This window comes from Plutella xylostella, chromosome Z, assembly GCF_932276165.1.
Source record: "Plutella xylostella chromosome Z, ilPluXylo3.1, whole genome shotgun sequence".
NCBI classification, from domain to species: Eukaryota; Metazoa; Arthropoda; class Insecta; order Lepidoptera; family Plutellidae; genus Plutella; species Plutella xylostella.
This window is the reverse complement of record NC_064012.1, coordinates 12,063,460-12,077,987: the sequence shown is the minus strand read 5'-3', so window position 1 is coordinate 12,077,987 and position 14,528 is coordinate 12,063,460. Positions and strand designations below refer to the sequence as shown.

General features: G+C 37.9%; 1 protein-coding gene across 1 annotated transcript; it reads left to right on the top strand.

Annotated features, from left to right (window-relative positions):
* Positions 1-1,433: 1,433 nt before the first annotated feature.
* Positions 1,434-13,039, top strand: LOC105390316 (LIM/homeobox protein Lhx9). Its single transcript, XM_048632937.1, has 6 exons — positions 1,434-1,648; positions 2,345-2,479; positions 5,224-5,460; positions 6,245-6,393; positions 10,457-10,692; positions 11,214-13,039. Exons 1-6 carry the CDS (start codon positions 1,566-1,568, stop codon positions 11,445-11,447), a joined length of 1,074 nt encoding a protein of 357 aa, XP_048488894.1. The 5' UTR covers positions 1,434-1,565; the 3' UTR covers positions 11,448-13,039.
* Positions 13,040-14,528: the final 1,489 nt, after the last annotated feature.

The following is a 14,528-nucleotide window of genomic DNA, read 5'->3' as shown; positions in this document are numbered from 1 at the left end:
GCCGCTCGAGTAGACTCTTTAGTTAAGTAAAGACTCACAGTGAGAAGTTTATTCGCTTGTATCTTCATTTACCCGGCCACATCAGCATTGTTTGAAGCTGATGCTCTATCTTATCCATCTAACCTACAAATAAGAATTTGCATTTTTAAATTGATACGGATGTAGATTACGAAGGTGTTAAAGATACATTTAAATTCAGTCTAGGATGAAATCTGTTTTATGAATTCGAATGTATGTAGGAAACATTAATTTTACAACTCTTTATATTTTTATGAATGTTATGATATAAGTGCGTAGACCGTACTTACTTGGGTAGGTATAAGGAGTACTTAATATTATGACATAAAAAAATCATTAAATTATATTTAGAAGAAGTACTTTTTAAATATAAATAAAATACTTGTAAATTATGAGACTTTACAAGACTACATATTTTCAAAAATCATCATACATTTACGTACATACTAAACATATACTAAGTAACTTATACTCATAACAAATAAAACAACAGCATTATATTGCATAGTCATACTTAATACTTATGTGCATACAGACGGCATTCGTTACATAGGCCCCACTGGGTAAGCTCGAATCGATGACAAACAAAAATAAAGACACAGTCTGCCATTGTCTTCTGAATAAAAGATAAAAACGGCATTTCCATATAATATACTTACTTCTATATTCCTTATTGTATGCTGAATGCTAAACCCGTCCTTTGAAATAAGAGTAAAGCCAAGCAACGAACGTAGGTATGCTAAACAGATTGTGAGACTCATGAATCTCATGATATATTTACCTGCTAATCTTATTATAATATTATATCTACCTACTTGTGCTTTGGAATGTATTGTATAAGCATTAAGCACAGCACTCTGTATATTTGTAGCTAGAATTATCAGTTGGTATGTAGTAGGGTATATTGTCCCATCTATGATTTCATTTCTGTTGCCCTGAGGATTTTTTTTAAATGTATAAGTAATCCATAAAAGTGTTTGAATATACTTATAAATCCAAATCTATACCTATACCTATATAAACATGAATTCGCAATTAATATTTCCCTATAATGCCAATAGGTCAATGATAACAGCGTCATAGACTTCGAAAAAAGTAGTAGGTTATCAATTCATCTGTATGTAGGTATGTATTTATGTAAGTATGTGCACTGATATCTATCTTCGATAGTTATGGACCACTGTTATTTAAGTGATTTTTAAGTTATTTTTTTATTATTATTCTTATCATCGTTCAGTTTGATGATAGGTAACCTATGCTAGGAAATGAAGAAGTTTCATAACTATGTTAGAAATAAACAAATTGCGCAAAGAAGTTCTAAATTTTACCCTCCTTTAGCTATTCCAATATTAAATCTAACACCGAGTTGAGCGAAATTCATTTATTTCACATTTGTCTCCGATGTTCGCAGGTTCGCAGCAAAACTGAGCGTCGCGTACCTATCCTCAAAACTGACAGCTATGTCGACGGGGCCGATCGAATACTCGTGTCAGGCGACTGTGGACCTTGACATCTGAGGGTTGGGGTCTGAGGCCGGGATCGGGAGCATGTTGAAGGAGCGAGACAGCTCGGAGCGCTCCCCGACGCCCCCCGACGAGTGCGCGGGGTGCGGGGGCCGGATCCAGGATCGGTGAGTTTCGATACACCAAGCCGTGTATAAGTAGGATTCTATTTTGAGCAGTGCCAAAAAATATATACTTTATTAAGTACAAAAAATATTGTTATATATACGCCGCCACCCACCGCACGAATTTTACCCCATACTAACAACCACACACTCACGTCTTTTACCTTTTGGCAGTGTTGCCTGATATTTTTATCAAACAACACTGCGTGAACACTCAGTGAATTTGAATGATTTCATTGCGGGTCACGTTATAATAATTTTAATCGGATTAGAGTTTTCCGTTTTCCGATGAAATCAAGTAGAACCTCTGCAACTCAGACCACAAGAGAGGCGCTAAAAACTTCGAGTTATGGAATTTTTGATTTCATGTAAATAGATGCATTTTATAAAGGGTACAGTACAGTCTTTTTATAAAAAACCTTGTTCCAGGCACTAACTAAATCGTTTGTCATTCATAGACGTAAAGGCCCATGATCATGATGAGAGGCTTCCAACAGTACCTAGTGCAAAAGTTGTTCAGAATGACCCCCTTAGTTCAACTCTCCGTCTACTGCTCTTTTAACACCCTGTAAATTTTTCGCCAATTTTGGCATTCTGATTTTATTTTCGGGATATAACATGCTGCACACGTAGGTTTGGGCTTAGTACTTATACCCTTTTTGCAGCACTCTGTATATTTATTTCTCATTTCCCTGTCAGCTACTACCTGCTGGCGGTGGACCGGCAGTGGCACGGCAGCTGCCTGCGCTGCTGCGAGTGCCGCCTGCCGCTGGACTCCGAGCTCACCTGCTTCTCCAGAGACGGCAACATCTACTGCAAGGATGATTACTACAGGTTAGAGAGAGAGAGCATGGGAATACCCTGATGAAGTCTGGGTTATATTGGAGGCACGCCGCGTGTCGCACGCGTGGGACTGCAAGCGGTTACATCTCGGTGACGCGCGGGGTGGCTCTAATATAACCCTGGCTTTACATCTACCGCCGAGTAGAGCGGCGAGACAGCAGTATCCTCGGCCGAGCACTCGTTCAAATGCTAGCCGTAAATTGGCCGAGGATAGTGTCTCGCCACTATACTCGGTAGGTGTATTCAGACGCGCGAAATGAGGTTGCAGTTGCAGCATACGTGTTGGTTCTTTTTCGATGTATTTACTATTTACTATTTACTCTGGATTTCACTTATCGATAGTGGATTTTGACGTTTTTCTATAACCTCATGTCGTTCGCCGTCCATTTGCATCTTTATTATGAAACAGTGAGTGAACGTAAGTAGCCAGCGTTGCGTAGTAGTGTCTATTAGCCCTCCTAATCTAATATTTATTTAAGAATAGGTCATAATCATAAGGTCTTAATTAAGAAAAGTGTTTTGGCACTTCGCGAATTTAACCAAACTACATATATCATTTAAATGCGAATAACTATTACTCTATTAGCGAATCACTCTCCTGCTATGCAATTGTTAATGAAAAGCTTTGCGAATATCTCTTTTTATTGTTTCAAAGGTTACATGATTAAAGGTAAAGTGATTCTTCGCTATCCTATTGATAAAATAAAATTCGTATACACATAATTATGAATACGTATGTATATTCGTATAGCAATTACGTTATTGTAACGTTATAATTCACAACTGTGCAAAAATCGCCGCAGCGTCGTTAACACGAAAATCCACAGAATAAAGGGCGGTGCACACTAGGCGACAAGCGGACAACTGTTAAAGTCCACTGACAAGTGTCAAGCGCGGTAATTGCCGGCAGTCAGTCAGTCGCCAGGCGGCCGCTCCCACACCTGTCAAACTTCAAGCACCTCTCGGAACTTTTGGCTCTTGAAACAAGAATACTATGACAAGGTTTTCAGAACAGTAGCCGAAGCATTTTTTGTAGATGATCATTTAAACAAGATAAGCTCGATTCGACTTTAGATATTCCCTGACGGATGTATGTGAAAGACGTGATATTTGTGTTACTTGTATGTTCAGATGATGGGTGATCAAATCATCCCTCTGTACAGAATACTGAAATTATTCGTACCTTCGTTTATTTAGATTGCAATGGCTACTAATGAATGGTAGCTTACGGTGGCAATGTAACACAGAGCTTCCCCTTTATCAAGTACCGGTAATCTGAACTTGTGCCATGATTTCGTGATCGAGTTTGTCAAAGAAAAAATCCTAAACTTGATTTGAAGCAATTATTAAGTTACTGAAAGTGATTGTTATCTTAATTAATATATTTTTCTTCAGGTGAATGTAAACTTTTGTCGTAATGAGTTTTATTGCAAATATGTCTGTTGTTAAGAGGTTTAGGAAAAACCAGTATTTACGCACGTCTTTATAAAATATCAGGTAGGAGGAACACTATAATTATTTGTGTAAACATTTTGATCCAAAGCTGTCTATACATATATATTTTTTGTTTTATACTTAAATGGAATGATGTTTTGTTAAGTAATTATTTACGAAGACGGGACACAAACCTAAAGTCAAAAATATTAATTATAATTAGATAAGTAGTTAGGTATGTCTTATATTTGATATGTCATATATTATCTATATTTATGAAACTAGATAATACTGATAAACTGGTTTACTTTTTCAACTTACCTACCTTAGTTCAGTAAACAATTAGAAAGAACAAATATTACCGTAAATTAAAGTGAAACTTTGCGCTTCAACTCCAATTTATGTCAATCTGCGAGGGAAATTACACCTGATACCATAATACATCATCGGACCTCATGTTTACAATCAACATACAAATCTGACACTCGAACCCCATATTATCAACATTGTAAAGGTGAATCGGACCTGCCGGCAATTTGAACATATGTGCACCAGCCCTATTATTCTAGTTGACTAGGGGTATGTCGCACTTACACTACTCGTAAAATAATGATGAATTTCAAAAACTTTTACTGTGATAGTGTTATTTAGTATATATCTCACATAGTACGTATGAACCTTATATGAACATAGTAGATAACACGTATAAATTTAACCTAAACTACACCACACAGTAAAAAAAATTATAAAATTATAATTATATTCTGTCCCCCTTATTCATATAAAACGTTCTATAACTTTTCTATGAATAACGGGTTATGACTGTGTTCACACTACACTGAATAGATAAACTTGAAGTCACGGATAAACTTGCTCGTATAAATCCCGACTTTTAACTTCCCAACGCGCAAACTTTATTTTCACTTGAAAGCTCTCTTCTATGTAAGTGCACATCCTGCATATTTCGCAAGGTTCGGATGGGATACGAATAATATATTATGTATTTATGACTTATTTATCCCTCACGGGAAGGAAAACATTCTAAGGCGAAGCGAAGCTCGCGGGTCAGCTAGTATAATAATAATAACAAAAATATAACACAAAACACACAAACTCAAAGAACCTTCCTTCCAGATTGTTTTGCGTGAAACTAAACTTGATTTGAAGCAATTATTAAGTTTCTAAAACGTTACTGAAAAACTGATTGTTATCTTAATTTCTTTATTTTTCTTCAGATGAATGTAAACCTTTATCCAAAACCTTTGTAAAAACAAAACACTGAAACTCAAAGAACCTTCCAGACTGTTCTGCGTGAAACGTTGCGCGCGATGCGGCACGGGCATCACAGCCAACGAGCTGGTCATGCGGGCGCGCGAGATGGTGTTCCACCTCACCTGCTTCACGTGCGCGGCTTGCGGCACGCAGCTGGCCAAGGGGGACGTCTTCGGCATGAGGGACGGCATGGTCTACTGCCGACCACACTACGACAGCGCCTGTCTCGACGAGTACTGCGAGGATGAACTTGGCGCTGTTTATAGGTTGGTTTCGTGTTCATCAGTATTATCACGACCCATCACGTCTTCACTGCTGGGGCACGGGTCTCCTTCCAATGATTCCTTCATTGGGCTTTAAAAAAATTACCATGCTCTGGGGACAGTACCTACTGAGGTTATTTAAAGATGTGGAGGCAACCTGGAATTTTACTCCTAACATGCATACGTTAAAGGTCATACTTGTTATGGAGTAAGTGTATACTTTTTTTTTTTGTTTAAATTCACTTAAATGGGAAATGATGTTAATCTGTTAGAACATGAGAAACGCATCGGTTGAGCAGAATATTTGAGAAAATATATAAAATATACCTTCTACTGCTATCGTGTTGCTGAAAGTTAAATATTTGGTAGTTAAATGTTTGGTTTGGTTCATACCTTGCATCACAGGTCACAGGTGAATTAATATTCTGCCTGCCTTTTAATATTATCAATTTCACAGAACTTTCAAAAAAAGTTTTCTCGTAGCCATGACGGCTATGGTGCCTACGGCTGCTACCCCTAGTATTTATAACACCCTGTAGATTGTGTTAGGGGTCAAATCCTCCTTGCCTCCACACCTAAAAATGGTCACTGAAATGTAACCTACTAATAGTAAAACTTCTACATTCTGTGTACTGGGTATTGGGAGGTAGGTTCTAAAAATTTAAATTATCATGAAGAATGAAACGTGGCCGTTTTGGGAAAAACATTTTCAAACAGAAGTTATGTTTTTTATTCAATTGGCGGAGCTAGTTGTCCTTGGGTTTAACCTTAAGCAATCTTTTCGAAGGTGTCAAGACCTACAAGGCGATGGAGAAGCGTTGTCTCAATTTTACGGAACTCCAGGACAGAAGGGGCGGCCGAGGAAGAGGAAGCTGCCTCAGGGATCTCCAGACGACATGCAGGTGCAAACTATGAGGATGGCTAGCACTGCTTTAGGTGAGTATTTTAGCAGTATTTAATAACTTTTTTATTAATTTCTGTGTTGAAAAGTAGCCAGGGTTCATGCAGCATAATTATTGTGAATGTGTTTTTAGAGTTTATTCATCACAAGCATAACATAAAATATTCTTAAATCGTTTTATTTATCGTTAGTTTTTCATCTGTTGAGTTTACGAAAGCTTACTTTATTAATCAACACGCTGAGTTTCCCAAATGGATATAAGACATAAAAAAAAATATTGTAATACTTCTATCAAGTTAAGATTTTTGTTAATAAATATGGAAGCCACTCTTATATGTATAGTTAATTTGCATTTTTTTAAATCTACTAAGTTCTTATTTTTTTATATCATTTGCTCAGTAAACCTCAACAAGACTTACGCACAGCCAACCATATTATTATAGGTATATTTGAAATTTTAAACGTTTCGTTGAATTATGTTTTTATTTGCATTTATATCTAATCCACGGTTTGTATACTATGGATTCTCAAATATCTCTAGACAGATAAAATTTTGTTAAGACCTTAGCGGGAACCTTCTGAATGCTAGTCAACCCCGTTTACGTCTGGGTCTAATGAATGGAAGACGGGTTCCTTAAATATTTCCATCTCGGTCCTTTGTTGGCGGTGGGGTGCGGTTAGAGCGAGAGGCCTATGCCTTCCGAAGTTGGGTCTCCCCGCAGGGTTGGTTTCGTATTAATCTATAAAGAACGTCGAAATGATGCATTGAGGTGAAATCTACTATTCAGGTTGGGAGCTTTCGGGGCCGCGACTCACGTTTGGCGCATGACGGCATACGGTAAACGTGACTGATGTGTTTCGTCAATATTATTTCACTTTGTAAATTTTTTTGGAGAACAAGTTTAACGGTATATATTTAGAGCCACAGTTTTTATTGTGACTTAGCCCTAAAATGTAAATTAAACAAACGATTTTTTTAAGAGTACGTACTATTCCATAAGTACTTATCTAATTACTTATTACTTAAGTTAGCTTCTGAAATTATAACACTATATAAAATTAAGCAAGAAAGGAGTGTTATTCCCACCACCCCGCAATTGCTTGTGTTTAGTTAAATACAATTTGCACTTGCATTTAATATTCCACTAGAATCTAAGAAATTAAATGAGCAGACATTTCTATTCGACTGTAACGTTAAGCTCATCTCACTGCAATCAATACAACGCTTCACTACACTAGAGATATTGTCTTCAGCGAGGTAGATTAATACATTCATAATTATTCTGTCTTCGGCAATTTAGCAATATGCTCCCCCTTAGGTATGTGCGATTTAATCCTACTGCAAACTTGTCTCTTCGGAGATTATGATACATGTTTGTATCGATCAAATAATTTAGGACTATTAGAGGATTATAGTATGTTACTCTATGGTTGTATAAGAAACATACATCGAAATCATAACGTAACAAACGACTACAAAGTCAAATGCGAATTCGGGCCGCCTCCGAACTACGAGATTCGCTGACCAAAATAAATAAACATAAACAAGGCTGGTTGTAGCGCGTGACACAAATAATGAAGGGTTGCGGGCGCTCTCGCAGGCTCGTGCCTTATCCGGGCATCGCGGCAAGTGGCCCGCTCCGCTGACATCTTTGTATGCAAAACTGATCTCAGATATGGGAAGAGCCCTCGCCAGTCGCGATTGCACCAAGGAAACTCGCCCGTTCGTGGAATCACTTTTGGGTTTCAGTTTTGATTTTGGCGATTAGGTATGTTTTAATTACTAGCATGCTGATTTTAGAACTAACGTACATAAATGTGAGTAACGTCGTCTTTGAAACTGCCAGAGATATTATTGAGATCCGTCATGTTTCGTCTTTTTTGCAAGTTTATAATATAACGATAGAGATTTTTGATGATATCACATGGCTAGAGACACAGAAACAAATACCGATAAAACTGTTTTTTTTGGTAAGTAATGCTTTTGTTTTCTTACTTGTCCGTTAGACACCCATCCTAGATGCCCCCTCTTTTCCACCTTTTAACTTCTGTACAATATTATGCAAATTATCTCGGCGATCTTTTCTATTAATGTTTTTACTAATTAGCTGGCTCCTAAGGTGGGATTTTGTGTTATATTTTGACCCTTACCTCGCCTAGCCATACGTTAATAATTTAAGTACTGTCAACGATAAAATTTAGAGTTAAAATTTAAATGTATTGCAAGGATTACTATTTAGATTTTTCTATCACGGGAGCTTTTGCTTGTCCACGAGATTTTCTGACCAATAGGTCTCACTCAAGATGATGTAGCTTTACCATACGAACATATTATGTAAGTAATACTAATACATGAAATTACAATTATTTGAAACTTGCCCAATATTTTCGGAGCCTATTAAAATTAACAATAAAATTCGTCTATAAAGTCACCATCATCACCAGCCTATAATCATCCACTGCTCGGCATAGGCTTCTCCCAAGGAGCGCCACAACACTTGTCCTTCATCCAGCCACTACTGGCTACCTGCCTAAGGTCTGCACTAAACTTTTGTAAAACGTATGAAAATATTAAAAATAACAAACAAATGCAATCAATATTCAATATCCAATGTATCAAATATACAATGCCTATATTCCTAACACTTATTTCATGAGTAAACATTTATGCACCGGACTGTCCACGATTTATGCCCACGGAAGGACATTCGTAATCTAAACAGCTATGTTTTTGGAATACGAGTTCTATATTTATATAATTTTTAATAGATTTTAATCTGCTTAAACAATTAGGTCGGCGCATCGAAGCATGAATCTGGGATAATTAATATTTTTTTCACCTTTTAGGGGTCTTTGTTTATTATATTATACCTATTGCTAATGAAAAATACGTAGCTAGGTACAGTAATAGTGATAAATATGATTGAGATTGGAGACTTCTTGTTTTTTCTGCGTAGGTAGATTGTTTCACCACTCCTAAATATTTCAATAAATGCCTGCGATGCTGCAATGCCTGAAAAATATTAGTAGGTAAGTGCTGCTCGTCTAAAGTAAGCGCCAAAGATTGAATAAAACAGGAAGGTACCGATTTAGAAAAAAAAACCTACAGGTCCCTCAAAGATAGTAAAAAAACATTCACCTCACCACGAGTGTTTTTTGTGACAGGTGGCACTGCCCACTTGGTGGTCTATTTCAAAGTTAGACAAACGGCATTATAATTTTACTTTTATTTCATATTAAAAGTCCTTGTTTTTGTAAATGGTGATGAATTAATGTTTAATAAATTATCAATTTTATTAGAGAGGTAGGAAGAAAGCGTTTTTTTTTAATAATCCACTTTGATGTTGTGTTCTTTTTTGTTTCACTGTTAAGTGTTTATTAAGTAGTTCAAAATACTGTCTAATGGGCAGTTCAAGTTTGATATCTAATTGTATGTTTTCCTTCAATGTAGGTAATTCATTTAATAATATTTCTTAATATAACGTATAAAACGTTTAGAAAAACGGAATGGTAATATACTAGATGTGTTAAAAGCTTGTTTTGGTAGATATTAAGATTGGATTAAATAATCCACATAATTAAACATCTTCATACTACAAAACTTTTGCAGGAGGTAAAGAAAGAATTGATGTATGAAACATGCTTAACATTGCGGGATACCCTCAGGCGATACCATTTCTTATCTTTTTGCAACATGACCTCGTGAATGATTAGTGCTCGGGACTCTTGGGACATCTGAACTGATAGAACTGTCTTGTCGGTAATCTTTGGGTGCGTCGTACCTTAACACCGCAGCCTCCGTCCGAGTCCCATCAAGGCGGTCACTGGACTGTGTCACGCTTCCGCAGATCTTCCATTCGCCGGAACCGGATGTGGGTTCCGACTGGGTGCTAAATTGGCTAAATGTTTGTCTACCTATCTCGGAGATGAGTGAGCAAAAGCAAATGTAATTTACTTAACTAATCACGAGCTTCCAATATTATTCACAATTATTCAAAATTCTAACAACAAAAAAACAATTCTAATTAAAAATACGACTTGATAACACTGAAGTTGTAGTCAACCCACCAACTCCTAACGACTAACCAATCTCCCCAGAAATCCTCCACCGCGGTGACCTGTCATCCTCCATGGAGTCCCTCGCCTACGACTCGTCCGTGGCGTCCCCGGGCTCCGTCTCCAGCCACACGCAGCGCACCAAGCGCATGCGCACCAGCTTCAAGCACCACCAGCTGCGCACCATGAAGTCCTACTTCGCCATCAACCAGAACCCTGACGCGAAGGATCTGAAACAGCTGGCGCAGAAGACAGGTCTCTCGAAAAGGGTGCTACAGGTTTGTGACAATTTTTTTAGTAGTTGTGCGGTTAATGAATGTTACTTAAAGGCTAGTTGTGTACCTTTTATTTGCTAGTATATGTAAGTACATAAGGATAAACGCAATCCAGTAACAGAACTAGGCTACACTTTTAGGCAATGTCCCCACTAGGCAAAGTGTTAGCGGCGAGATACTGAGATAGTCAGCGCGCGTAACGGTGCAAACTATGCACTAAACTAGCAGACTGTGGACACTCCCTTTCAAATACATATATGGCAGAGCGTACTAAATCGATACGCCGCAAACTCAGTGGGTCGCTAACAGTTTGTCTACTGGGGACACGTTTTAAGGGGTGTAAGTATGTGGCGAATTTTTATGAGATGGTAATGTGGTTGCATGTTCTTCTTCCAAAGATTTGGGGAGTCATTATAAATATCTAGACACTTTAGTTTATTGTTTCATCACCAATCAACCAATCCATCACCCACTGCTAGGTACAGGCCGCACATAGTTCATCAATTCCAACGTATTCATTCTAGGTTTGGTTCCAAAACGCGCGCGCGAAGTGGCGCCGGAACATAATGAGGCAAGACTCGAACCACGCGTCGCTAGGTCAAGGCGAGCACCACAGCAACAACGGGGGCCTGCTGTCGGGCGTGTCTCCGCCGGCCCCCAGCCAGATGATCCTGGCCGAGCCTCTCCAGACGATAGAGGACATGAGGGTCCACACGCCCCATGCTAACCACCAGATGACGTTTAGCGAACTCTACTGACACGGGGATGACGCCACCTTTGAGGTTTTTCAGGAACATGCTTAGTTCTAGACGGAGTGTTGCAAAAGTGGTGTACATAGTAAGAAGATAGGTCTGGGGTTTGATGTAAAATTTAGGAAATTATGTTTGCTTATTCATAATAACTTGTTGGTTAGATGTTTTTTGTATGGGAAGGAGATTTTTTTCTTTTCAAGAAAGAATTTGTATTGAGCTGCCAAGTCACAGTTTTTTTCTGTTTTTTATTCGGTTAACTATTCCACTTTTGCAATATGGTATGTGAAAGTTAGAGGGATGCCCAAGTTTGGGGACTTTTTCGTGAATAAAGTTAAAAGTCTCCGTAATAGTAAACTTACTTATCTGTGTCATATAATTACCTTAAATGTGTAATACATAGCGGTAATATAAGAGACGTGTGATTTTTTAAAAGGGCTATTTCGGATTGTTTCGATGTATGAGTCCTAACGCTATTCAAACCGAATGCGTTTAGCTGCCAGTTGCGACGGCTTACCTACAGAGCCCAGATAAGTTTTCTTAATATAAGCCATATATAGGTACGGTAGAAAATTTAAGTGATTACCTAGTAACTAATAACAAATTCAATGTTGTAGGGCAACTAACTACTTATACGTATTTAAGATGGATTTTAATCAGTACTTAAGTACTTAATAGACACTGTAAGAGGAATTCGTAAAGCATTCGATAGTTTAAGCACATAATTATTGATCATTGCATTGGGTACATGCAAAACATATTTATATAGTCGTACATATTTTATGTTACATAGTACGTAATCGCGGTAATCGTATTGATAAGTATATATGAAACTACGTAGCCGTAGTTAAAACCATTTTAAGAAGGGAACTTTTAAACATAACTTAATTCACCATAGTAGGGTTTGTAATATAGGTACCTACATAGTTACGCAAAATTAAACATAGGAACCTATCCTAGTAGTATCATAGTATGTAGTAACTACGAGTATAGAAATTTATACAACTTGTAAATAATAAAATTATTAATTTATTGGAAATCTAAAGTGATTTATTCTCACTTAAATGTATAATGGTGTCGGTAGTTCGCAGTTCGCACATACCTAATTATACGTAAGCTGTGGTACTTATGATGCCGCACTGTAGAAATAATGTTTATAAAATAATCTATAGTGTAGAGGGTAATAATATCTTCAACACCCGGACATCTCGGGTTCTAACCCTGGTGGGACCATCAATAAGTTAGTTCTTTCTAAATGGTGGTTTCCAAAAGGTTGATCAGTATTTTTATCACCTTATTTCGGAAAAGTTGAGGATTTTTTATAGTGTTGGTTGGTGATCAAAGATGGGGATGAGTATACATATATACGCATACTCACGAGCGAAGAAAAAATTCCAGTGAGCAATGGAATGTGGAACTCTTTCATTGCTCGTGAGTGTATACTATTCGAAAGTAATCTCACCGCATTGATGAATGGAAAAATAGGTCTTGAGATGTACTACATACAGGGTGTTGCAAAAAGGGTATCATCACGACCCATCACGTCCCCACTGCTGGGGCACGGGTCTCCTTCCAATGAAGGAAGGGTTTTTGGCCTAGTCCACCACGCTGACCTAGAACGGTTTGGTGGACCCCAACACAAGCAAGCTTGTACTGAGAGAGTGGTCGGGTAAGTGGGCAACCCGACTGTCAGATGTTTTCAAGCTGCCCGAAGGCCTCTGACTTGGCTTACGACTGCTGCCGAAGCAGCAACCAGCACCCACGGCTTAACGTGCCGTCCGAAGCACGGAAGCGTCCAGAAAAGCACCACTTGAAATTGATCACCCATCCAATGGTTGACCATGCCAGTTGTTGCTTAACCTCAGTGATCAGTTACGATTTCGAGACACCCTGTACTTACGGAAGGGAGTTTTGTTCGTTTCCGTCGATATGACGATTAAGTATAACTAGTATACAGTAACGATGTATATGAAGTGCTAAGTTGGAGTCGTGGTGTTAAGGGTGAGCTCTTATTAGTGGAGCCGTCGTGGGTTCAATCCTGCCATTTATTTTTATTTTTATTTTTATTTATTTGAGACAATAAACAGATGTACATTAAAACTTACTAAGTAGACTTAGATTAAATATAATTATGTTAATATACATCCCACAACATTGTCTACAAGTATGTTAACATAGTACTGTTATTACAGTTCAAAATCTAGAAGTGCGATGATTGGTGATTTGATAGTGGAAGTAAAGTGATGTTTACGAGAAAAAAAAAAAGAAGATATTTCTGTAATGATTTAGGAAGCAACCTGTTGCTAATATTGTGCAAATATGGTATAGTTAATGCAAATATGTAGTAATCCAAACATAATAACAAATTAATTTTAATTATCTAGTTAATTTCTGAAAACTTTGTGTATATTGTTTTGAAAATCAGCAAATTTTGAAAACATATCAATATGCTCAAAGTGCTTATTGTAGGAATCAGCGATGCGGCAGAGAGGCGCGCGCCGGCCGGCGTTCGTGTGACGCAGGCTCGTCGCGAACATGCGGTATGCGCGCGCCTCCCGCCGCACCACTGTTCTAGGTACAACATAATACAGCTTATTAGATAGGTCTGTGCAATCAAAGTGGCTATGACAAAGTCGGTACAGCGTTACGGCTTCCAAGATAAGTCGCCTTGAATCTAGTGGAATGAGGCCATATTCGTCCAGTAACTCGGTGTAAGAGAGGTGGTTGCGGTTACGATGAACTCGGAAGTGTACTGAACGGAGGTACTTGCGTTGAACACTTTCAATTGCGTCACTATATTTTTTATATATGGGATTCCAGATTGGTACCGCATACTCAAGCTGTGGGCGGATTATGCTTTTATAGAGGTGGATAAGTGTTTCAGGACGTGAAAAGTCTGTGGTTGACCTCATGACTAGCCCATACATTTTATATGCCTTACTCACAATACTATCAATATGTTGATCTAAATGTAATTTAGAATCGAGAATGACTCCCAGGTCCCTCAGGGCGTCTACTTTATTAAGTGGTGAATGACATAACATGTATTGAAATTGCGTAATTTTCCTTTTTTTTGTAAAATTTATAAAG

Bases quoted from the DNA above. Each gene is read 5' to 3' on its own strand.
- LOC105390316 (XM_048632937.1), top strand. From the start codon at position 1,566: ATGTTGAAGGAGCGAGACAGCTCGGAGCGCTCCCCGACGCCCCCCGAC. The intron at 1,649-2,344 runs GTGAGTTTCGAT...TTTCCCTGTCAG, and splicing joins GGGGGCCGGATCCAGGATCG to CTACTACCTGCTGGCGGTGG. The intron at 10,693-11,213 runs GTTTGTGACAAT...TATTCATTCTAG, and splicing joins TCTCGAAAAGGGTGCTACAG to GTTTGGTTCCAAAACGCGCG.